General features: G+C 43.4%; 1 protein-coding gene across 2 annotated transcripts in view; it reads left to right on the plus strand.

Annotated features, from left to right (window-relative positions):
• LRP1 (LDL receptor protein 1) overlaps positions 1–22,964 on the plus strand; it is a 116,585-nt gene that overhangs the window by 34,981 nt on the left and 58,640 nt on the right. For both annotated transcript variants that reach the window (XM_077658528.1, XM_077658530.1), the window contains 19 exons: positions 880–1,080; positions 1,958–2,162; positions 3,374–3,695; positions 4,218–4,314; positions 4,845–4,976; positions 5,084–5,184; positions 6,107–6,233; positions 6,465–6,642; positions 7,065–7,186; positions 7,346–7,633; positions 8,977–9,105; positions 11,263–11,400; positions 12,747–12,872; positions 13,144–13,273; positions 13,835–14,152; positions 14,817–14,941; positions 15,854–15,979; positions 17,981–18,214; positions 21,723–21,903. In XM_077658528.1, the coding sequence (XP_077514654.1) occupies positions 880–1,080; positions 1,958–2,162; positions 3,374–3,695; positions 4,218–4,314; positions 4,845–4,976; positions 5,084–5,184; positions 6,107–6,233; positions 6,465–6,642; positions 7,065–7,186; positions 7,346–7,633; positions 8,977–9,105; positions 11,263–11,400; positions 12,747–12,872; positions 13,144–13,273; positions 13,835–14,152; positions 14,817–14,941; positions 15,854–15,979; positions 17,981–18,214; positions 21,723–21,903 (3,280 nt within the window). The remainder of the gene's footprint in view (positions 1–879; positions 1,081–1,957; positions 2,163–3,373; positions 3,696–4,217; positions 4,315–4,844; positions 4,977–5,083; positions 5,185–6,106; positions 6,234–6,464; positions 6,643–7,064; positions 7,187–7,345; positions 7,634–8,976; positions 9,106–11,262; positions 11,401–12,746; positions 12,873–13,143; positions 13,274–13,834; positions 14,153–14,816; positions 14,942–15,853; positions 15,980–17,980; positions 18,215–21,722; positions 21,904–22,964) is intronic.

Genomic DNA, 22,964 nt, shown 5'->3' on the forward strand with positions numbered 1-22,964 from the left:
GAAACTTTGAATTGCTTTCCGAGTCTGCCAGTGTGAGTAAGAGTGTAAAATGAGAGGATTTTTGAATGCCTTTCTGGCATTGATTGTGAAATCAAGGCAAATCACTACTCATAACCCTGCGAAATGTGGCCTATGTGTAGAACGTCTTCACTAGAGTACATACTGTGGCTCGTGCCTGCCTAAATAACTGCTGGGGTTTCTTATCCCGGATCTTCATCTCTGAAACTTCAGCTAAAAAAGCGGGTATTGCATGATTAGCTGGTTGTGTCCTTAAGTGCAGGGTGAATTTGCCAGTCAGATTAGCTTTTATTCCTAAGAACATTCATTTTAAATAAATCTGTTGCTTTGCACAGTTAAGCAACTAAGGAAGCAGCCTTTCCTTGCTCTTCATACTTGAGAATTCAGCTTGAGTTTGGCTCACTATGCGACTAATTTAGTGCGTTATGCACCGATCACTTGGTTTGTATGTACCAGTTTTTCTGTGTTGTGGCTTAGTAGAGCTAGGAGGAAAGCAGCACGGTTTCTTGAATTTTTGCATGGTGCAAATTATTATTATTATTATTGTTATTATTATTATTATTATTATTATTATTATTATTAGGTTTAATTCCCATGTCACTTTTAAGGGGATAGAAACATTTCTACTTTCTCAAGTGAAAAAAAGGCCATAACTAGGCCTGTAACAGGGGAGGTCTGAACTGTAGTTAAATTGTGTTGGTTCTGAGGGCTGAATTTTGCTTTGCTGTGAAGTGAACGTAAAACTCTTATGTTTACGTCATGAAGGTTACTGCTTTTCTTTTTGTGCTGTCACTTTCAGAAGCAATGAAAGTTTACATTTATATGTATTTGGTGAATAAATGTGTCTTCTGAACTTTGCAGATCCAGCGACACCTTACGTGATCTTCTCTAATCGCCACGAGCTGAGGAGCGTCGACTTGAACACCATGTCTCTGCGTGCGCTCATCACGGGTCTCAAAAACACCATTGCGCTGGACTTCTTTCACTCAGACTCTGGTGACATGCTCTACTGGACTGATGTAGTGGATGACAAGATCTACCGAGGCTCTATCATCTCTGGAAGTGAGTAGGGGCCACCTCGTTTGAAAATTCTTTCTTCTGTCATGTTCTTTCCTCTTTTTGTGCTCCTTGTTGCCCCTGGATTTATTGACCTATTGATTCTCTTTTGTTGGGAGGTTTTTTTAGTGTTCATCGCCGATGTTTATTGAGCATGTAGTGCAGGGAACCAGACCATGTTCCTTTCTTTATTTTTTTTTTCTAGCCATGCTTAACTTTGCAAAAAGGCAGGTATTACTTAAATAGTCAGCATTGCACGTACGCTCGACTCTTGATAATTTAAACTTAAAGAGGACCAGAACTTTGTTCAAATTGTGTTGAACTTAAATAAGAAAACCTTGTTCATATAATGCTGACAGGACCAAAGCTCAAGTTTAAGTAAACCAGAAGTTCAAATTAAATGAGTTTGAATTAATAAGGAGAGTCCGCCCGAGTTTTGAGCAACACTAACATTGCACACAGCTCATATAATTTGATTGCTGCAGTAACCATGAAGTGACGTAGTGTGGTTGTCAGTTGGTTGTCAGAAAATAGTAGTGCAATGATTAGGAGTAGCCTTGTGGGTTGTTAATGTCACCACAGGCATTACATGGCTATCCTGTTGCAGGTGCCCAACTTTCTGGCAGTACCCTTCCTTCTCCTTTGCTTACTTTTCCACCATGCTTAAGCATGATCTCTTGCTTCCCCCCTTGACCCACCCATTTATACCATTTTGACACAGCTATGTTTGGTGTTATTTCTTAGAGGTTTTTCATTATATACATGCATCAAGTTTTTGAAATGGGCCAATTGGTTGATGTTTTTCTGCTCATCAGCACTTTTGCCCCAAATGTTTTCCAAGGCACCATCTAAGATCTCTCCCCTCGTCTCTGTTACGTGTAAGGTCTTTCAAGCATTGAAGTGGTCGTGGAGACTGGCTTGGCAACGGCTGAGGGCCTTGCTGTGGATTGGATCGGCGAGAATCTTTATTGGGTGGAGAGCAACCTAGACCAGATTGAAGTGGCCAAACTGAATGGTAGCTTCCGAAGGACACTGGTTGCTGGGAACATGGAAAGCCCCAGAGCCATTGTGCTTGACCCTAGATACGGGTGAGCTTGGTTGGTCTTAATGCGCTCATGCTTTTGAGTTGCATGCCGTGAATAGCAAAAACCAAAAGAATCTTGCTTTTGAAGTGCAACAGAAAACTTGGTATTAAAGAGAACCGGAAACACCCTCGTCATTTTTTTTTCTTATGTACATTCAAGTGAAATATGTAATGCTAAGAGAAGAATGTAAGCCTCAGAGGCGAGGATATTTAATAGCAGTTTCAACAAAAGGTGTTTGTTGGCCTTTCTTAGTATTGGTGGCAAGCATCACTGCTTGTATACAGCAAGACGTAGCGGTATGGGATATGTACAACAACCTGTATAACCGGGCGTCCCAGCTAAATGTAACCAAGTTTTAAAAAACACCGAGTGTCCTAGGTGAATGAAACCAACTGAGTGCTGTTGAAAAGTTGTGTGGCCTAGTCTGCTGTATTTTTTTTTGTTTCGAAACGGTAGTTAATTAGTAAAGATTAATTATCTAACTTTATAAACATTGGCTTCAGGAAAAAGTGTTCATTAAGAAGATGTAGACCGCCTTAAGAAACAACAAATTGAAATGTTTACAAGGTACCATACACGTGGATTTTTTTACCAGCCAAAAAAGAAAACCCACCAAAAGGTTTAGAGTTGTTGCTGCATACTATCTTGCTACCACTGCAAACACCAAGTTGTGTTGGGGACAGCACTCCAGAGGTGAGCAGATTTTGTTCTTGGACAGCGCAGTGTGTCTTGGGGTGCTGAAGCAGCTACTGTCTCTGAGAGTTCTTGTTTTGCGTGGGCTTCCTTTTAAGCTGGCAAAAAGGTTGACATACTTGCTATAAACATTGCAGTCAGCCATTTTTGAAAAAGATCTAAAACTTCTAAATTGCCACTTTTTTCACGACTCTAAGATTTAAAAAGTTAGCGGTTAGTTTTTAGCACACTTTGCAGAACGAAAAAAAAAAAGAAACTGCAGACCAGGCCACATTACTCTCAGTAGCACTCAGTTGGTTTCACTTGCCTGGGACACTCCATCGTTTTAAAAACTTGATAGCATTTAGGTGGGCGTAGTGTATATTGAGTCAGAGAGAGAGAGAGGCGCAGTCATTGCGACTTCAGATTTTGTATCCTTTTTCCATCTTTTTTATCTTCATCAATGTAGTTTTAAGTTGGTCTGTCTGCACAAAATAGAAAGCCCTGAAAGTGGCACGCTGGTGCTTCATTTATTGCTACAGGCTGATGTTCTGGACGGACTGGGACAAGGAAGCACCACGTATTGAGCAGGCATCGATGAGTGGCGATGGTCGACGTGTTGTCTTGCGCATTGACGAGGTCACCCAGGGTGGTGCATGGCCAAATGGTCTCACTCTGGACTTCGTAGCACTGCGCATCTACTGGATCGATGCCCGGTCCGACTCTGTTCACACATCGCGCTATGACGGCTCAGACTACCACGAAATACTGAGAGGCCATGAGACCCTGTCACATCCATTTGCCATCACGCTGTTTGGCAGTTATGTTTACTGGACTGACTGGAGGACCAACTCTGTCATTCGAGTAAGGACTCCTCTTGCCTTTATTGCTGGTGTCTTTTCAGATATCCTCTGGTCTTTGAAAACGTGAAGGACTCCTCTTGCCTTTATTGCTGGTATCTTTTCAGATATCCTCTGGTCTTTGAAAACGTGTGCATAGTGAGAATACCAATCGCCTATTTTAAGTGGGATCACTAGCTGCAAGTCAAATGAGCCAGGATGTAGCCTGCTTCATAAAATATTGCGTGCAACTTGAATCCTTGTTCAGGGCAACTTTGCTAGATTTCCTAACTAGTGTTGTGTAGAGCTGCAAATTGTAGAGGAGTGCATTGTGTATGTATGCATTGTGCTAAGTGCAGCAGCCATGACATGCAAACAGCTGCTTTGGCTGTCAGAGCACCTTGTAACGTATTTCATGGTAGGTTAGGAATGCAAGCCAAAGCCTGGTCTTGCTTGACATGCGTGGGAAGCTGTGACATGTGGCAAAAATGAACTTTAATGTCCCTGCTTCTTAACCTTTCAACCTTTTTCTGAATTTGTCTTCTAGTGCAACAAGTGGAATGGGTCTGATGTTCAAATAGTGCAGAAGGCCGCTATACAGCCTTTCGACATTCAAGTGTTCCATCCATCAAGGCAGCCAAAAGGTATGGTTGTTGCTTCGTAAAATAGCGGAACAGTATTGAAAAGCAGGCTTACTGCGCTGAACAAACGGAAAAAGCTGCTAACTTTTCATCAAGTTTCTATGTTCATGTGTGCGTGCGTGTGTGCATGCATGTGTGTGGTCGTGCTATATGCGTGCACACGTTTGTGATTTTCCAAAAGGGTTGCTCAGAAAATGTGGGTTAGATTATGTTGGATTGTATTTACTGTCCGCACATTGTTAGGGCATATGTCAACACTTCTTTGCAAGCTAGGTAGGTGCAGTATAATGATTTCATTGCAGTCACAATTCATTTCTATTCCTTTTGCTTTTTGACACTAGCTTATGCATACTGTGCCACACTTTCACTGACACTGTGGTCTGCTGGTTGTGTGGCAGAGGGAGAGAGTATAATAGAATTGCAGAAAACATTATGCCACCCAGTGATGACAGTGTTGTTTAATGCATCAATAGAATCCTTATTGTTGTGTAGCTAACCCTTTTGATCACGCTGTTTCCCCCGGGTGCGAACAGGCAATGGAAAGAATGGCTGTGCTGCTAATAATGGAGGCTGCTCTCACCTCTGTCTGCTTAGCTTCAACAACACATTCAAATGCAATTGCCCACATCTAATGCGCCTTGGGGAAGATGGCAGGACCTGCTACAGTAAGTTCCAGATGCTGTTTTATGTTATGTTGGCATGTGATGATTAGGCATGTCCTCTGGATTTTTCTTTGGCTGCTATGGCACTGATATTTTTTTTTTTTTTTCAGGCATGGAGCGTGTACTGCTGTTCTCAAGGCCCAATGAAATTCGAGGCGTTGACCTTGACATGCCGTACTACCATGTCATTCCACCCTTCAGTTCTCCAAAGGTGATTAAAATATTTATATTGTCAAGGGATGATTTATTTACAACGCACCCACAGCCCCTCGTGCCAGAGTCCCCACTTAGTCTTCCGCAGTTAGCGCACTGTACGCAATGCGCACCGAGCTCGCACCCGAGCCTACTTCAACCACGTCACTCGGATCACACCCGCGCACCGTCCGCACACATGCCTGCCATCGTCGACATTCCGTCCCTCTCCCGTCCAGTGTTACCAGCTGTCCCTCTGTGTCCCCTGATGGTGCCACCCACACTGTCCCTTACAGTATCTCTGGACAAAGGGGTTAATTTTAGCGTGGTTGTCTCACTAGCACAGTACATTCTAATACTACAGTAGTGGCTCTTTGTGTGTACATAAAAGAGTAGTAATCCTATGTGTGGTACAACATATGTTTTGTTGATATATTGGGCTAGTAAACTATCATCACCAGCTGCTGCTTTTATTTGTGATGGAATTGCCCTAATGTCTCATTGTGGGCATTTCTGGAGAGATTGACCATTAGTAATTTTATTTTGCCTTGTCTTGAGGACTGAGCGTTTGTGATGCAGAAAGTACCTTTTAAGTTTTTTTTTTTTTACTATGGTGGATGTGTGTCATATTCAGTGCAGCATAGATAGGGATCCAAGAAGTTTTGATGTTGTAGAGTATGATATCTCAGATTAGTGTGCCTTGCTGCAAGATGCAGAACCTGCTGAAGTCATATTTCACTTGTTTTATTTGCATTTTGTTTGAAGTAATTTTGTTTGCAGTTTATCGAAGGAGCAGATAGCTTGTACTAATGTGTCATGCCTTAGCAAATGTGCTGGCAGCTTCTCCCTGGCTGTATCGCATTAGGGTAGGGTAGCATGCTTTTATGCTTTTCTCTCTAAATGTAGGGCAGATGTAGCATCTCTATTTCCTTTATGCACAGGTTATTCATGCTGTGAAGCTGGACTTCGATTCAAAGCGACGCATGATCTACTGGTCAGACACACACCTGAATGAGATCAAGCGAGCCTCTCTTTTAGGCTCAGCCGTGGAGACCATCATCGACACTGGTGAGTGCATACATTTTAGCTCCTTCTAGCATTTTTATAAGTTCTTTTCGTTGAATGCTCGGTATATTTCGTTAATGTGGGCGTCAGGTAGAAACGATCTTTATACTGTAGCAAAACTGGAAATCTGTTTCCAAACAGGTTTTGAACCTGAACTTGAAGAAGTCATACTTCAGCAGTCATTCACTCATTGTAGGCTGTGCTGATTCAGTGATGTTCTGTGTCCTCTTGCAGTGATTGAAAACCCGTACGGCTTTGCTGTGGACTGGATCTCAAGAAACATGCTCTTCACGTCATATGGCGAGGCAGGCAAGCACATCTTCGCTTGCAGCCTAGATGGCGAGTACGTGTCATCCATCATAGACAGTGACTTGGACTCACCAGGTTCTCTTGCTGTCCATCCAACCTTGGGGTGAGAACTTGCCTGTACTTCGAAACATTTTTCCTTCTTTTTTTTTTTTCTGTTAACATCTGTACCTTTTTGCTTTTGAAGTGAGTTTGTTAATCACCGGCAAGTGTCAAGGGTTGTACGTCAGTATTTACCATTTGTGCTAAGTTTGGCTGCTAGGTTTTTGGCGAAGCTGTTTCTTGGTTTGTTATTCTTTTCAGTCCAAGTCTGGTTACGATGCTGCCTTTCACATCCACAGACAGAGGCAGATTATGCATGTGAATCTACCCTGTCATTCTTTTTAAGGCATATTTTTTTTAATAATTGGCAGCTCAGTCCTTTTCTTGCAGTTGCACAACACTGAAGGATTTATTTGTCACTTTTGGTAACTTTTGATGCTCCTGAATTGTGCCATTTGCTAATAGCAGTGCAATATATATTTCTAGGTTGATAATGTGGTCTGATCACGGGTCTCCTCATGAGAGAATTCAAGTTGCTAGAATGGATGGGTCATTGCGAAAGACCCTGACATCTCGTTTGGACAACCCAAAGCTTGAAGGCTCTACAAGTGAGTACTCCGTTGCCTGGTAGCTGCTGAGGAAAGTAGTCGTCATTTTATCATGCAAGGTGGCATAACCTTGCAGGCTTCCTTTTAGCAGCATTGTTTTTAATCCTGCTGTTTGTTTGTTTTGTTTTTTAAACATTCTCGGCACATCACAAAATGCAGGTCTGACAGTGGACTTTGAGAGTAACTACCTTTACTGGGTGAACCGAGACCAGGGCATGGTCCAGCGGCTGCTGCTGACCAGTGAAGAGCCCAAGGTCGAAAGCCTCGACGTGGCACTGGGCGGAGAGCAGCCACACACACTTGCAGTCTACGGCTCACAGCTGCTGTTGGCCACTGACTACGCTGTGTATGTCGCCGATAAACTCAACCCCACCAACTGCACGGTGCTTCGCAACAACACGGACACGGTGTTGGCGCTCGCTGTGTACGATGCCAGCCAACAGGCCGGTGAGGAAGCCAAACAGATCTTGAAGTGCCTTTACTAGAGCAGCGGCTAGCCCAGTTTCTTGCTCTGGCCAGTCTAGGTCTACAAACGCAATAGCTGGTGATCAGTTATATCACCACGGCTTATCCTGCCCTTGCTGTGTCTTCATCTGTGCGCACAAGACAGGCTACGATGCCTTGTGGCCGTGGTAAATATACCACAAGCTTACAGAGTTGCAAACCGTTTTTCACAACAACCTCTGCAGTCACCCGTGGAAATTTGTACAATTTCCCGCATGTGCTTAAATGTTTGCATTCCTAACAGTATAAGAAAGAAACAGAGCCAAAGCTTAAATATAGGGGAGATACTCTGCATGCCAGGCCTACCACGTTTTTTTTTTTTTTCATTGTTTAAAGGTGTTTGTAAAGCATGCAGTCTTACTCTCTGCTGCTCTGCTCTGCGTAGGTATTTACCTAGTTCCCTGATGTTTCTGTGTTAAAAAAATGAAACTGGAGCAGGAAGGTGCTTAAAATAAGGCACAGAGGTCTATTAGAAAGGCAAATATTTACCATTGCTTGGCTTTGCATGTGTACAACGAAAGGCATCGGCAGCAGTTATGCACTTAACATGCCTACACATAACACATGGCCACATGCACAAACATACATGTGTGAGTAAATCCAGTAAAAGACACAGAACTTTTACTTGATCAAGCTTTAGGCTGTAAGCTTGACTTGCCCCCAAAATTGGGAATTCTATCTTATTTTAAAAGTGCACTGTAATATGTGAAACTGGAAATTACTATTGCTGCTGAGCTGATGAAAGTTCCTCACTGCTATATGGTTCAAGGCAGTACGGTTAATATCGTTCAGAGTTCCACCCTTGAATTTTATTTAAAAAACCACAACAAAGATGGCAGAAATTGTAACATCCCCCATTTTCCAGTAATGACAGAAGTGACTTATCTGTGTGCCAAATCTACATTTTGTGAAAGTGTTCTCTCTTCTTGACTGTTTTTCTTAATCTTCATTATCTTAATTCTCAGTTAATCTCTGTTTATGTACATTGTTGCTTATGATAATCAGAAAGTCAGGTGGGTGGAGGAGGTTAAGAAGTTTGCGGGGATAAGGTGGCTAGGCTACAGCTGGCACAGGACAGGGTTAATTGGAGAGATATGGGAGAGCGTGGTCAGGCTGATATGAAAATAACATTGATTGCTTTGAGAAAACCCGTTATATAACCTTGCAAACAGGATGCTTTATCAAGTGTTCTTGTGATATTCCTCTGAGAAGTGTGTAAATGCAACATGTATGTTTGCCTTTGCGTGGGGTCTTGTCATTGACAGTAGGTGTCCTTTGATGTCTAGGTGAAAACCTGTGCAGCAAGAATAATGGAAACTGCTCCCACCTCTGTTTGCCAACATCTCAAACAACTAGGGTCTGCAAGTGCACAACTGGTTTCCTGCCTGACCCCCAAGATGAGACCAAGTGTGTTGGTAAGAGCTTTCAGCTGGTTCTTGAGTCTAGAAAAAAAAAATACTCAAAGGAAGGAAGAAAGCTCATCAGCAGAGTGGTCTTCAGCATTGACATGGTTGTTACGGTTTATTGTTTCATCTTCAGTGAGGAAACTAAAATGTGGGAATTTTTTTTTTCATTACCTAGTATCATTTACTAACTCGTAGGCTTTGCCTTGAACTGGGCAGATGCATAATAACAATCACAATCGCAAAACAATCAATGCAGTGCTAGCAAAATAGTCACAAAAGCAGGAATACCCCTCCTCTTGCCAGCACTCATCATCCCTGATCAGCTATTCATTTCCTGTTCATTTTAGCCTTTCTTGTGACAACCGCTCTTTTATCTCACCACCTTCCCAGTGCTTGCTAAAGATGCTTGCAACTCTCATGCCCCGAAGAAAGATATTGTTGAGCTTAAAGAGCCGAGTGTACCTAATAGAGCGTCACATACAAAGCCGGCCTCAATTCGCCAATGCTAGTGGGCTAGAATGCTTGCACACGTAAACCTATTCCGTTGTGGTTTTGGCATTTCTTGTTTTGTCATTGCTCTGTTTGTGGCAATCGTTTTCCTTATACAGTGCAACGCAGTTGCCGATACCTATAGTATTGGCCACCTATTGTTGTGAGATGCTGCTCAATGGAGGCTGGTTGAATTCATGTTAACTTGTGCTGATAAGTTAGATGGATGTGTTAATCAGATTGATTGATTGAGAGTTTTTCTATTTTGAGAGGAAGGCACAAGGCCACATTGGGGGGGAAATAGGTAATCAGATTTTCTTATATTGTCGGTGGGAAACTGAACAAATGTTTCCAAGCCGTTCGTCACTATTTTCGCAGTATTTGTACTGTATTTCATTTCTTCGAGCCATGAAATGCCATTGGATATTATGAAGCATTTCAGTGTGAGGCAGTTCTGAAATGAACCTAAAGCTCATGATGTAATGTTTTTATCACAGATGCATGAAAGCTTTTGTCTGTGGCACAGAGTATGCCTTGATTTACTGCTAGAACAGATGGTCACGCTTGTGTGGGAATAACACATAAAAAGAAAATAAACTACCTAGATCACTCCATCAAACACATATTTAGTTTGTTCTGATAATTAGAGGACAACATTTCTTTAAACTCAGATTTGGGTGCAAATCGGGTTTTTGTGGCGAAAGCTACATTGACCATGTATGCGCAGTTTCCTCGTGCTCACATTCCCACTGTGCACCGCACCACGGGACCAACCACGTGACCAACCACGTGATAACAACTAGTCAGACAACCAGACTAAACCTGGGCTTGCAATCAAGATTAACCAAGGCTAACCAAGCTATGCCTTAGCTTTCGCTATGTATATTCTGGCATAGCCGAGCTAAGCCACTGGAAATTTTATTGGGGTCATATTTTGTAGCACAAGTCAATTTACTATACTTGCTTATTTTTGTGCGACATTTAAGATGTGCCATCTTTTTTCACATTATCTTTTAAACAATATACAAGTGGCAGGTTGGACTGCAAAGGATTTATAAAAAAAATTGGATATTTCTTTTTTCTCTTTCTCATTTTTTACAATTATTTAGCGACGCACTCTGTCACGTCTGCTACACGGCTTTCCACATTTGGCAAGACCTGCCTGGCTTTGTTTGTAAACTGCAACGACACTTGTTCATCGTTAGAGCGATTATTTTAAGTGCAGAAGAACCTTGGAGCAGGACATCATTAGTGTTGGTGGCGTTTAGTACAAGGGTAGTAGCAGAATACAGTGACAACAATAAGACATCTGGTCAGTGCATGTGTTTTGACTTCTCACTTCTAAAATGTAATGTTTGAACTTGGCCTCAAATTAAGCACAGTTGCATATAAAAAAGCATTAAAATAAATTTAAAATGATCAGTAGATAGAAAACACCCACTCTGGTGTTCATGTGGTGTCAAATTTCTCCACTGGAAAATTATGTTTCTAGAAGGCTTATTTTCAGATAGAAATAAGGTTTAACTAGATTTTTGAGAAATCTTTCTGGGGTGCAAGAATCGGGTAAAGTCTTGTTTACCCGAAACTGAAGGGCCCTCTATACAACTGCAAGGAGCTGCTTGTTGTGCTGCTTGCTGAATCACCCCTGAGCATCTTCTTGAATCCTACGCTTTTCAGGCTATGCTGAATTCCTGCTCTACTCCATCAACTATGAGATCCGAGGCATTTCCATGGTGTCTTCATCGTCGCCTTCCCAGCGAGTACTGGCTCCTATCTCAAGAGTGTCAATGGCAACATCCATTGACTTTGTGGATGGTCAGTTTCAGTTTTATTCTTTCTTGATTTCCCTGATGGCCACGTGGCAAGCGCAGCTCAGGTTGAGCATTTCGCATGTCGCTAGAGAGGGCGGAAATTCTGGTGGCATATCGTGCCTTAGGTGGGCACTTTTGTTGCATGTATTGCTGACGTGCTAAAGGAAAAGCTGAAATTTGTTTGCGATCAGTAGTTGCCATTTATGCAGTTAATTTGTACGGTTGGTGGATCAGTTACTTAATACTTACGCACTCACAAAGGAAGACTGACTCTTTCTAAATTACTTTGAGTGCCGTCAGGTGCAGCATTGTGAACCACACTGCCATGCTTAAATGGGACAATGAGGACAACTCCATGCAATTATTGTTATCAGTAACAATTGATTCTCCGGCTCTTTCTGGCTGTGTTGGTTTTTGTCCAGCGCCAAAAAATGCATTTATCGGTGAGAAAAAGGGACCTAAAAATCCACCCACCAGTCGATCCAAACTCGTGACGTCCTTGTTGAAAAGAAGGGGTTGCCACCATTTCGAAGGGAACCGCAGGCCAAAAATTTGCGTCGAAGCAGGAATTTACTCACAAAATCGGCAGGCAATGGCAAAATATATGTATTTCATTTTTTCATCTTTTGCAGCTTATAAAAGCTCGGTTTTTGGTGAAAGTTGTTCCTTTGTGATTATAATGCAGTACTGTATTGATACAAGCCAAATTAAACCTGACCTCAATGTCCTTTTAAATGGAGAGGAAAGTCCTAAGGGCAATCTACTCATGAGGAAGCGTAAAATGCCAAGAATGAGGTTGAAAATTGTGATAGAAGAAAGGTTAAATGAAGTTGTTGTTGAAGGCAGAATTTTTATCTAGGCTCGTAATAATATAATGAAGATTCCTAAAAGTTGTAGCTTTTCAAAGCATTAAACATTTAGGTTTGCAGCTGTGAATCTTTGTAATAAAAATATATCAAAGTTCCATACATTAAACCTGATTGAATTTTTTAAAGGAAGGAAGTCAAAATTTTAAGGTTGGTTTATCTGATCTGAAAATTTTATCAATCTTAAATTGACATGTATGCAAAAATAGAACCTAAAGTCTTGAAATTCTGTTACTTCTTGGTTTTTCTCATAAAAAAATTGAGCACTTAAACCAGTGACCTGATTTTAACTTGCATCTTTAAATGAAATAGGTTTCATTCAAGTTGGATTATCTCGTGTGAGCTAATTATAACCATTCCCTCTTTCCCTTGTATTTAGATAAGAACCCCAAGATAACGCTCCCTCTTTGGTTTTGTGTCTACTTGAGAACGTAATAAGCTTGGTTGGCTGCATTGCTGACATTGGCTTGCTTTCCTCTCTTAGAGTACATCTACTGGGTGGACTCCGAAGGTGGAAGCATTACACGCATTCATAGGGACATGACTGGACGGGAGACTGTTGTCAGTGGCCTTGATGCCATTGAAGGCCTTGCAATTGACTGGGTAGCAGGTAACCATCTCATTCTGTCCATCTGGCCTCTCAGGCTTAGCAGAACTCATCATGAAGTGCTGTTTACTTCTACAATGAAATCACTGCAGATTGAACAAGACCCAGGAGAAAAATGAAAGACGCAGTATTAGTACAGTCTTGTTTCTTCTCTTGTCACTTTATATGCTCTGACTTCATCGTGCAACAGTGCCAAGCTAGATCAACCTAAAGCTCTTTGTGCTCATGCCATGTTTGTGAATTGTCTGATTGTACAAGCTTTCTTTCATTGCAGGCAACATGTACTGGATTGACCCTTCGTACGATGTTATTGAAGTGTCGCGACTCAATGGGTCTGGCCGATATGTCCTCCTCTCCGGTAACATGGACAAGCCTCGAGCCATTGTTGTGCATCCGTACAAAGGGTTTGTTTGAAATTTTTTTTGTGTGTGTGTATTTTCTTACTTTAATTTAAGTGGAAGGGGGCAGCAGTTGCATGCTCAAGGTATTTTATGACAGTCTTGTTGCATATTTCACATCAAATTTTGTGTATGTGTTTCTGGTTGCAGATTGTTGGGTCATGTCAAATCAGGCCAGGCCAAGCTAAGCTAAGCTAGGCCTGGTTTAATTTCGAAGTTGTATCTTCAGTTAGGTGCGATAGTCATCAAAAAGTTTACATAAACGCTTATGGATTTAGCTGTAGCTGTGTCGCTCTGTCACATGCATTTGAACAGCAGTGCATGACATAGAGCTTGTTTAAAGTCCTGTATGCTTGTGACATATAAATATTTTCTTAGTACGTAAGTCTTGCTGAATGAAACAAAGAGGTTCATTAATTTCTCATTTGTTTACCACATTCTTAAGAAAGCACTGAGGAGCGCTTTGTCGAAGCATGTGTGCCCCTTTTCCTGTCATGTAGCAGAAGAGGTAAAACTCGTGCTCGTTGTTCTCTTCTCTTTGTTTTCTTGTTTCCTCCTGCCCTGTAGGTACATCTTTTGGAGTGACTGGGGTGTTCCACCAAAGATAGAGCGAGCGTCCCTGGATGGCTCCAACCGTATGGTCCTTGTGAACGTGTCGGTGCAGCTGGTGAATGACCTGGCACTGGACTTTGAAGAGGACAAGCTCTACTGGTGTGACTCTCGCACTGACACAATCGAGCGGGTCAACTTGGATGGCACGGGGCGCGAGACCGTCTTTCCCACGCCTTCAGGAGCGGAGGAGGAGGACAGCGAGGACTCCCATCGGCCTCTGCAGAACCCCTTTTCACTTGCGGTCTATGGCAGCTACGTCTACTGGGCCGACACGTAAGCCTCTTTTAAGAAAGCCATCCCATTTTCCGAAGCAGGTTTCTCGCTCTTGAGTGTCAGAATTTTCTCTCAAACTTTTGCACTGGAATGTGCAATGAAACTTTAATCCAAACTTTTTAGGGGCTTGGCATTGAAGCCTTCCTTCTGCATGTGCCAAGTTGGCCTCAATTTGTTGCGAGATTTGCTCTGAAACTTAGCTTAAAGCCTCTCTGTTTATGCCAAGCTGACTTCATGTAAGGTTTGCTACAACTCCTTTCTTTGACTCTGCCTGGCATAGTAGCTGGCTTGTGCCAGAGACCTCATACAGCTAATTAGTGTTTCTGAGATGGTTAATATGAAATGCATCTAACGAAAATGTATACTTTGTTCACGGGACAAAAAAGATCAATTTTAGTTTTAAGATGATTATATAAAGGGGTGGTCTAGGATTGTTTGATAGAGTAGAAAAATGGATGGCATGCACTGACATTTGAGAGGGGCACATAAAAAATGGGAAGATCTGTTTATCAATAAACTATATGTAGAGTTGTTCACTTTTTATGGGGCAGGCATCTCTACACATTTTGGGGCAATATTGGGGGACTCTGCGCTTACCTAAAGTATTTTCTTGCTGTGGATCTGTGGATGGTGCTGCATAAAAGGATGCCATGTTTGCTTCCAGCCACCGTGAAGATGGGTCAATTTTCCGCGTCAAGAAGCATGACCCGGGTCTTGAGGAAATGCTAGTGAGTCATTTGACTGACTCCATCAAGGATCTGCAGGTGTTCCACAGGCGACCAAAGCGAGGTCAGTTAGTGGTGTTACTACCCCATTAGTTTGGATTAAACCATGCCTTTTTTGTTTGCAAGTTTATTGACAATTTGAATCCACAATATTATTTTGTACATTGATAGCAAATTAACAGCAACTTAATTAACTTAACTTAGCTCTAGCCTTTTATAAATGTTGGCTTGCTGCAGTCTTTGTCCAAATATTTTGTTTTGTTTATAAGTAAGAAATTGCCATTTATGGTCCGTGTTATGTGTGTTTAGTGACCAAACATTAATCATCAAGCACTTAATGCGATTACTTACATACATGTGGCACAAGTATAACGGACTTTAGAGGGACTTTCTGATCATGAAAAGAAAAAAAAATGTGCTGTGCAAACAGGTCAGGAGTATGCTGTTATATGTCAATGCTGCCACTGCAATATGCGCGTTTCCTTTTTTCTTGTCCCAAATTTGTCTTATGTTATGAAAGATGTTAGTGGCAGTAGCCAGCTAATATTTCCTGCAGAGGTGCTGGTCAGGTTCGATTCATAAGGTACCTCAATGCTCGAGGCAATAGTCCACACTTGAGAAATAAATCATAACATAGAGAACTGTGTGCTGCCTGGGCGTTTGAAGAAAATAATGGCTGCCGATTGTTTAAGCGGCATCACAACAAAGTATTGAATGAGATTTCAAGTGTTTATGCAACAGCTGGACCGTCTGCTGAATGTGTCCCCTAATGGGTTTTAAATTTTGAGTGATTAGCTGTCTGCATGAGAAGGACAGTCAAGGGGAGCTCATAAGTAGGCTGCCCCTCCTTATGTGAAAGACATGGAACATTAAACGTTCTGTATGTAACACTGTTATTTCCTGGTTTGTATGCTCTCATGTGATGGAATGACATTAACCAAGAGCTTGACTGGTTTTATTTGTTGGTGGTCTGCAGAAACAAACAACCCATGCAGCTTGGGCAATGGGGGATGCCAGGAGCTGTGTCTCTATAAGGGAGACAATGGCCACACCTGTGCCTGTTCCCATGGCCGTGTGGCGCCCGATGGACGCACTTGTCAAGGTTGGCTCTTGTTTAATACTTTACCTGTCCCTGTCTTCTAAGTGAGACCATCCTGACTACTGTGATAAGCCACATTCTTTATGTTGATTTGTTCTGTGCAGTTTTGCTCTTGATGTAGTGCTTCCTTTAGGCAGCTTATGGTGTTGTATTTGGAAATCCTATCAGCAGGGCTTTTTCAATACAGTAGAACCCTGCTATAGTAAACTCGGATATAGTAAAGTGAAACTGCGGTCCCATTTCACGTCCTAAAGATGACTGCACTTTTTTTTTTTTGGTTATAGTAATTTTTTTTTTTGAAAAAAGAAAACGCCATAGTTAATGAGCGTCTGGCCGTGGCGACGTACCTCCTGCGGAATGATGACAACGCGGCACATGCGAGGCCGACATTCGGAGACAAATGCTTGCCGAAGACAATAAAACGGTGCTCTTAAGATAGCTTCACCGCTAAGCTCGGAAGCAGTGTGGAGAAGCCGACTTTTTCAAGTCCATGGGGCCGTAAGGCAAAGCGCGCGGCGCGCACGAAAAAAAAAAAAGGTAAAGCTGGCTATGAATGCAGAGAGGAGGAGGCACTGGTCGCTGAGAAAGGAAAGACAGTAAAAATGCAATGAAGAGTAGGGAAGAGAAGAAATGGGCAAACATTCACAGCACGGCAGCAGAAAGCGGTGGCAATAAATGGTGGCATGGCGGCATTGCGTGAGTGGTACCACTGCGCCTCGACTGTGTCATGTGCGTTTCTGAACTGCTGCCTCTTAAATGATGCTGAGGCTGCAGAAAATGACGCCCTGTTCACGCAAACCTTTTGTTTTCAATTGAAATCAAACTCGTGTTATATTCATAATCGCATTGTATTAGTGCAAATGCGGTACTTCCTCTAGACTTAAACTAGTGCGAAACGCAATAACATGAAATGTGATGGCTTAAAATAAATAATTATCACATAAAGGTACAATAAGAGCAGGATGGAAGGTATTTGTCTTTCTTTTATAAACCAACACTGTGTTTCGTCAGTAGCCAATTAATTACCAAAGAGCATCCTCAGAGCCACGCCATCACCAACAACTGATATAGTGAGGGCCCTGGTATAGTAAAGGTTTTTGCTGGTCCGAGTCACTTTACTATAAAGGCGTTCTACTGTATTGCTATGCAAGGGCTTTTTTCAAGTGATGCTTTAATATCACTTCACTGCAAGTTATTCAAGCTGGCTACATTGATTAGAGGTTATTGTTTTAAGGGTTTGCATGATTAAATGTTTCTTGGGAAGTTGTTTGAACAGAAGCGCAGAAGGTGTCTTGTCTTGGAGGTTAGAACAGCCAGCTGCTAGTTGCATTTTCTTTCTCCTAGGAGACATGGCTGCTTGGAAAGTGCTTTACATAATTACTTGTTTGTTCTTGTGTGTTTTCAGAGTTTGCATAACTGCCTGTGCTTTGAGGTCCAATGAGTAATATTTGCAGAGAAAAAGTGTTCATGGTTGCAACTTTTCATTCACTGTTTAAAATTATAGACAAGAGGATTGTGCATGTAGCAAAAAATATTCTTTGAGTGAAATTATGGTCTTTTTGAGAAAATCGTATCCATTTGAAATGGAGATCAAGCACTAATTTAAGCTGAAAATTGTCTTGCATTAATATTTATATAGAGTGTTTTTGTTTTTCCACTCCTTTTGCTTTTAGTATGCACACCAATGGCTTGACTCTGTTTGCTTTGAGAAGACTGGGAAAATGAAGGCCGTAGATTAGGCCTATTAGACCTCAAGCTTTATCTGATTTCGGTCGCATTTTAGACATTTTTGTGCAAAATGAGTTAAATCATGGCTGTTATCACAGTAGTACGCACCAAGTATTGCAGTTTGAAAACTTTCTTCAAGTTCTTCGGGTCAAGGCTACTTCAATGCAACTTCAGAGTGGAAAATCTCTAGATACTTTGAAAGCACCACTTTTATATTTTTTATGTTGTTTTTAGTAGGGGTTTGATTTTTCTTTTTATGTTGTTCTCCCTGTGCAGATTATGAGGCATTTGTCATGTTCTCACGGGTGCGCACCATAGACAGCATTCACATGATGGATGAGACCAATCTGAACGCTCCATTTCCGAGCATCTCCAGCTCGGAGTTTATGCGCAACATCATTGGCCTTGCTTTTGACTACTCTGAGCGCCGAATCTTCTACTCGGACATCCAGCGCGGCAGTATCAACAGTGTTCACTTCAATGGCTCTGGCCACACTGTCCTTGTACAGAGTAAGCATATTCGCTCTTTTTTTATATACTATATACTGCTCTTGAACTGCCATAGCATGCAAGCAGACTCCTTTCATGGATTGCATGCTCCGGCTCTGTGGCTCATTGTATGCAAGTTTGGAAAGTGATGCACAGGTGTGATTGAAAGAAACTGACATGAACAAAGTGCTGACCAGAAATTAGTGCTTTTTTGTTGTTGTTGTCACATACACCAAAAATACAAGAGCAATAAGGTAAAGAAAAAATTGCAGACAGCTATTTTTTTTGTGTGACGGATGGACTTCTAACATGGACTTTACCATTATGGTGCATTGCAAGCACTTCAAAGGTTTTGTGCGTCTTTGGTCCCCTTCACTGAATAAGCATTATTCGTTGTAGGCATACTGTAAACACTGATTTGAAGTCAGCACTTTGTAAATGTCTATCACAACAGCAACAAATTTGCCAGAACAGTCGCACAACCTCTGTCTCTCTCAGGTGCGAACACTCCCTCAGCAGGCTGCTCCCAGCATGATGAGCAAGATAGGAAGTACAGTAAAACCTCGTTAATTCGAACTCGAGGGGGACCGGAAAATTGTTCGAATTAAGCGGAGTTTGAATTAACGAGCGGGCGCTAAAAAAAGCGGCCATCACGCCCGGCAGCACGGGCCGAAGCTAAAACAGGCATATCTGAGATCGTTATCTCTTACTACGCGCTACTACACATTTGCGGCGGGCGATTGCGCGAATTAAAATCATAGAGCCCGAATGTCGAAGGAAATAAAGTTCATTTGTTTATGCGGTTGGAGCTAACATCAAAATGCATTCGCGTAAGCAGCAAGCTTAATGATTAAATATGACACTATGCTTCAAAAACGTTTATTAACAGCAGATTGGCAAAGCATATCAAAGAGAAAAATAATCGGTGATGCACATTTGTTTTCGTTTTCTTTGCCGTGACTCGACAAGCATTGTCTGCAACTTGCCCAACAGCTCCAACGCAGCGTCCGAATTATCATCGGCGGAGAAGTAGCGCGCAGCCAGATCGAGTGCTGACGCTGTTTCACATGCACTCGGGGGTGGCAATGGATCGTCGCCTCCGTCGGACTCGTCGTCACTGTCAGCTGTGCTCGCTGCGCCCGAGTTGTGCAACATCTGGTCACCGCAGGCTGCTTCAATAATCTCGGCATCGCTTAACGGCCCCGATGTCTCCACGCTGCTGTCAACGTCTACGAAGCTCTGGAAGTCAACACCCTCCGATAAAGCAGTGTAGGCAGGGTGCAGCGCGACGGAGTCATCACACTGAGCATCCAGCTCTGCCGTGCTGCAGGCTTCTGGGCCTTCAATGAAGCCGCACTTTCGGTAACAGTTCGCGACTGTGTCCGCCTTGACAGCATTCCACGCTGTTGCCAGCATGTGGCAGGCTCCGAGGAGATTGACGTCGTACGATTTGCCGCTGTCCATACACACAAGAATCCGCTCTAGGAGGTGGCGCCTGTACAGTGTTTTGAGGTTTTTAATAACCCCAAGGTCCATAGGCTGCAGCACAGCCGTAGTGTTTTTCGGCAGAAATGCCAGAGGGATCGCCTTCAGTCCGCTGATGTCGCAATGGGCTGAACAGTTGTCGACAAACAACAGAACATTCCTGTTCTGTGCCGCGAACTTCCTGTCGAGTGTGCGCAGCCAATCCGTGAAAATTGCTCGCGTCATCCACGACTTTCTGTTGAAAGTATAATCAACAGGGAGAGTTTTTAGCCCTTTAAAGCAGCGAGGCTTCGCTGCTTTGTTTATAACTAGCAAGCGGCACCGTTCCGTGCCAGTCGCGTTTGCGCACACCAACACCTTCACTCTTTCCTTGGTTCTCTTCCCGCCTGAACACGTGTCGCCTTTGTAACTGACAGTCTTGTTCGGCAGCAACTTAAAATAAAGCGCGGTTTCATCTGCATTGAACACATCGCTGAGCGAGTAATTGGCAAGGTAGTCCTTTAGTTGACCTGAGATCCAATTTTGACACGTTTCTTCATCGACTGCGGCTGCCTCTCCACAAACGCTTTTAAACGTAAGTCCGTGATGGGCCTTGAAACGCGACAACCAGCCTTCCGACGCGCTGAAGTCACTTATGCCCATCTGGCTGGCGAAGTCCACTGCCTTTGCAGAAATTATTGGTCCACTTAGCGGAATGTTCCTGCTGCGAACGTCCTTAATCCATGCCATTACAGCATCCTCCATCTCTGGATGAGCCGATGTTCTTAGTCGTTTCCGCGAGGGCTCCATCTCCCTTTGATACGCATTGAAGATCGAGTCCTTGTTCTTGAGGTATGTGGACAGCGTGCTTTTCTTGACTGCAAACTTCTCTGCGATCGCTGTCTTTGTTAGGAGACCACGTTCGACCTCCTGTAATATCTCCGCCTTCGTCTTCAAATCCTTTGCGGAGTACTTTCCTCGGTTTGCCATGATTGCCACAGTCGATGAGACGTCACCAGCGAGATACCAAACAAACGAGGAATATCACGCAACACAAACTTCGCTAGACACCGCGGCAACAAAGACTAGGCGCAAGAGGGGCCGGGTGCTGCGTGCAGGATGAAGGAAAGGAAAGTCTTCGCTTCCCGAGCTGCACAATAAAAGGGTACCGGAAGTCACGCGTTCTCGCAAGGGCTACTGGGAGAGTTTAGCCGACGGCGCAGCCAATAGAACGCTGGGCGCAGCGGCGTCGTCTGCTGCATGGGCAGGCGCGCTGGGACGGCGCCCAAGTAGAGGGAAGCGGGGGAACGGGGAGGGGAGGCCCGCTTGATTGAAACGTTTATTTCCATCAGAAAAAAAGCGCGGCTTCAAAAAAATGTGACGTAACCGCCTCTCCCGAGTACTTTTTTCCTCCATGGTCGCGTGCGTCTCCAATGGTCACGACTGCCTCGGCGCAGCGGAAACCTGCAACGGCTTGCGCCGGAGCCACCGAGGCCGGAGCATAGGCAGCGCCCGCGGTAGGGTGGCTACCCGCATGACCGCGCGTCAGCCAAAAATAGACAAGCCAATGCTTCGACGCTCCGGCAGCGAAAACCTGCTACGGCATGCACCGGAGGGTTGGTTCGGGCAACGAAATTCACGTCTCACCTCGTGCGTGCTGGCTTATTTTTTTTCTCATCATTCTGCATTTTTTTTTAATTTTCAGCGCATTGTATTTGCTACGAGGTGACTTCTATATGCGAGGAGCAATGCCAGCCATCGGCGCCTAGTTCGAATTAATTGACGTGGATACCGGCATATTCGAATTATCGGGAGTTTTGACCCATTGAAATACACAGGGCTTTGCCGGGACCCGGCCGTCAGTTCGAATTAAGCGATTTCAAATTAACGAGGTTTTACTGTACTCCTACACTGTTTCATGTTCATTGTGGTTTGACATCACTGCCTGGGATGTACACTTGGCATGTGTTTGTTGTTTGGATAGTGTTGTGCTCACAGAGTTCAGTAAAAAGGGAGTTCACAGGGAGCTGCTTATCAGTTTTGTGTTAATTTGTTACATTTGCAGAGCAAGGTTCAGTCGAAGGCCTAGCTTACGAGCCTGTCAACAACGAACTGTATTGGACCAGCCACAGGGATGCCTCTGTCGGCCGAGTCAGCCTTTCTGACCCAACCGCCCTTCCAGAGAAGATTGTCAAGCTGGGCACCGAAGACAAGCCTCGGGGAATTGTCGTCAGCAGCTGCATCAAGTGAGCTCCCTCGTCCCATCATCTCCTCCTTGGCTAGCAGTTTTAACACAACCTTGGCTTGCCACACTTCTGAATACAAGCGTGAAACTGTTTTTAGTCTCTGAAATAGAACAGTTTTGTGTTTTATTGCAAAATACGCAATGCTAAGATTCAATGTGGACCTGTCTGCAAAGTGAAAACCATTAGGTGGCTGAAACATGCACATAGAAAGGCCGTAAATGCGTAAGGACAGGGTTGTTCACTCTTGTGCTGAATGCAGGAGCGTGTGGCTGCACTCCGCAGTGCGGCAGAACATTCGGCGTGGCCACAGATCGAACTCAAGTGGCCGCAGGTGTAGAGGGAGCTGAGGGAGGTGCTTCGTGTCATCTTCTGCAGCGAGTTCTGTGCTCGAGCGCTGTAGCAGATGACGTGGAGCACTGCCTGTAGGTCCCTTTCTGCCTGCACCACTTCGCTTAAACGTGCAGCCAAGCCAGATGATCTGGCGCGCCATGGAGCACGGCTACGCACACCCATGTTCACTCCAAGAGTGGACGACCCTGTATGTAAAAAGGGCACACTTATGAAAAGGCAGTTTTTATTACAATAATAGTGTGTGTTTATTTGCCATAAAGAAATGTCTTGTTGCTACATATAAAAACGGGCATTAATAGCAATGTATAGGCTCGAGTGTATCCAGATTTTTAGAACCTGCATACCCAATATGTCTCCTTGCTGAATGGCGGCTCTTTGAGTGGTTTAAGGTAGATGTGGCTCTGAGTGGGGTGCTCAAAAGCAGAGAAGGAAAATAACATAATAATTCCTGACAAAGGATTCGCAATGAATGGCCTTTGCTAAGGTTTTGCTGTTATGGAGCTTGAGCTGAAAGTTTATGGTGATTTGTACTTCAGCTGATGTTTAGTCAATTTGGAATTTGATTCCTTGCTTTAATGATCTTTCTGCAGTCATTTGGTTGTAAAGAAACGAGATCACTTGTATCATTTCAGCGTCCAAAAAGAGATGCTGGGTGGAATTTTTCACTGCACTGACAGCAAGCTTACTAGTAGCGCATTTTTACCACTTGA

The sequence above is a fragment of the Amblyomma americanum genome, chromosome 3, assembly GCF_052857255.1.
Source record: "Amblyomma americanum isolate KBUSLIRL-KWMA chromosome 3, ASM5285725v1, whole genome shotgun sequence".
In the NCBI taxonomy this organism is placed as follows: domain Eukaryota; kingdom Metazoa; phylum Arthropoda; class Arachnida; order Ixodida; family Ixodidae; genus Amblyomma; species Amblyomma americanum.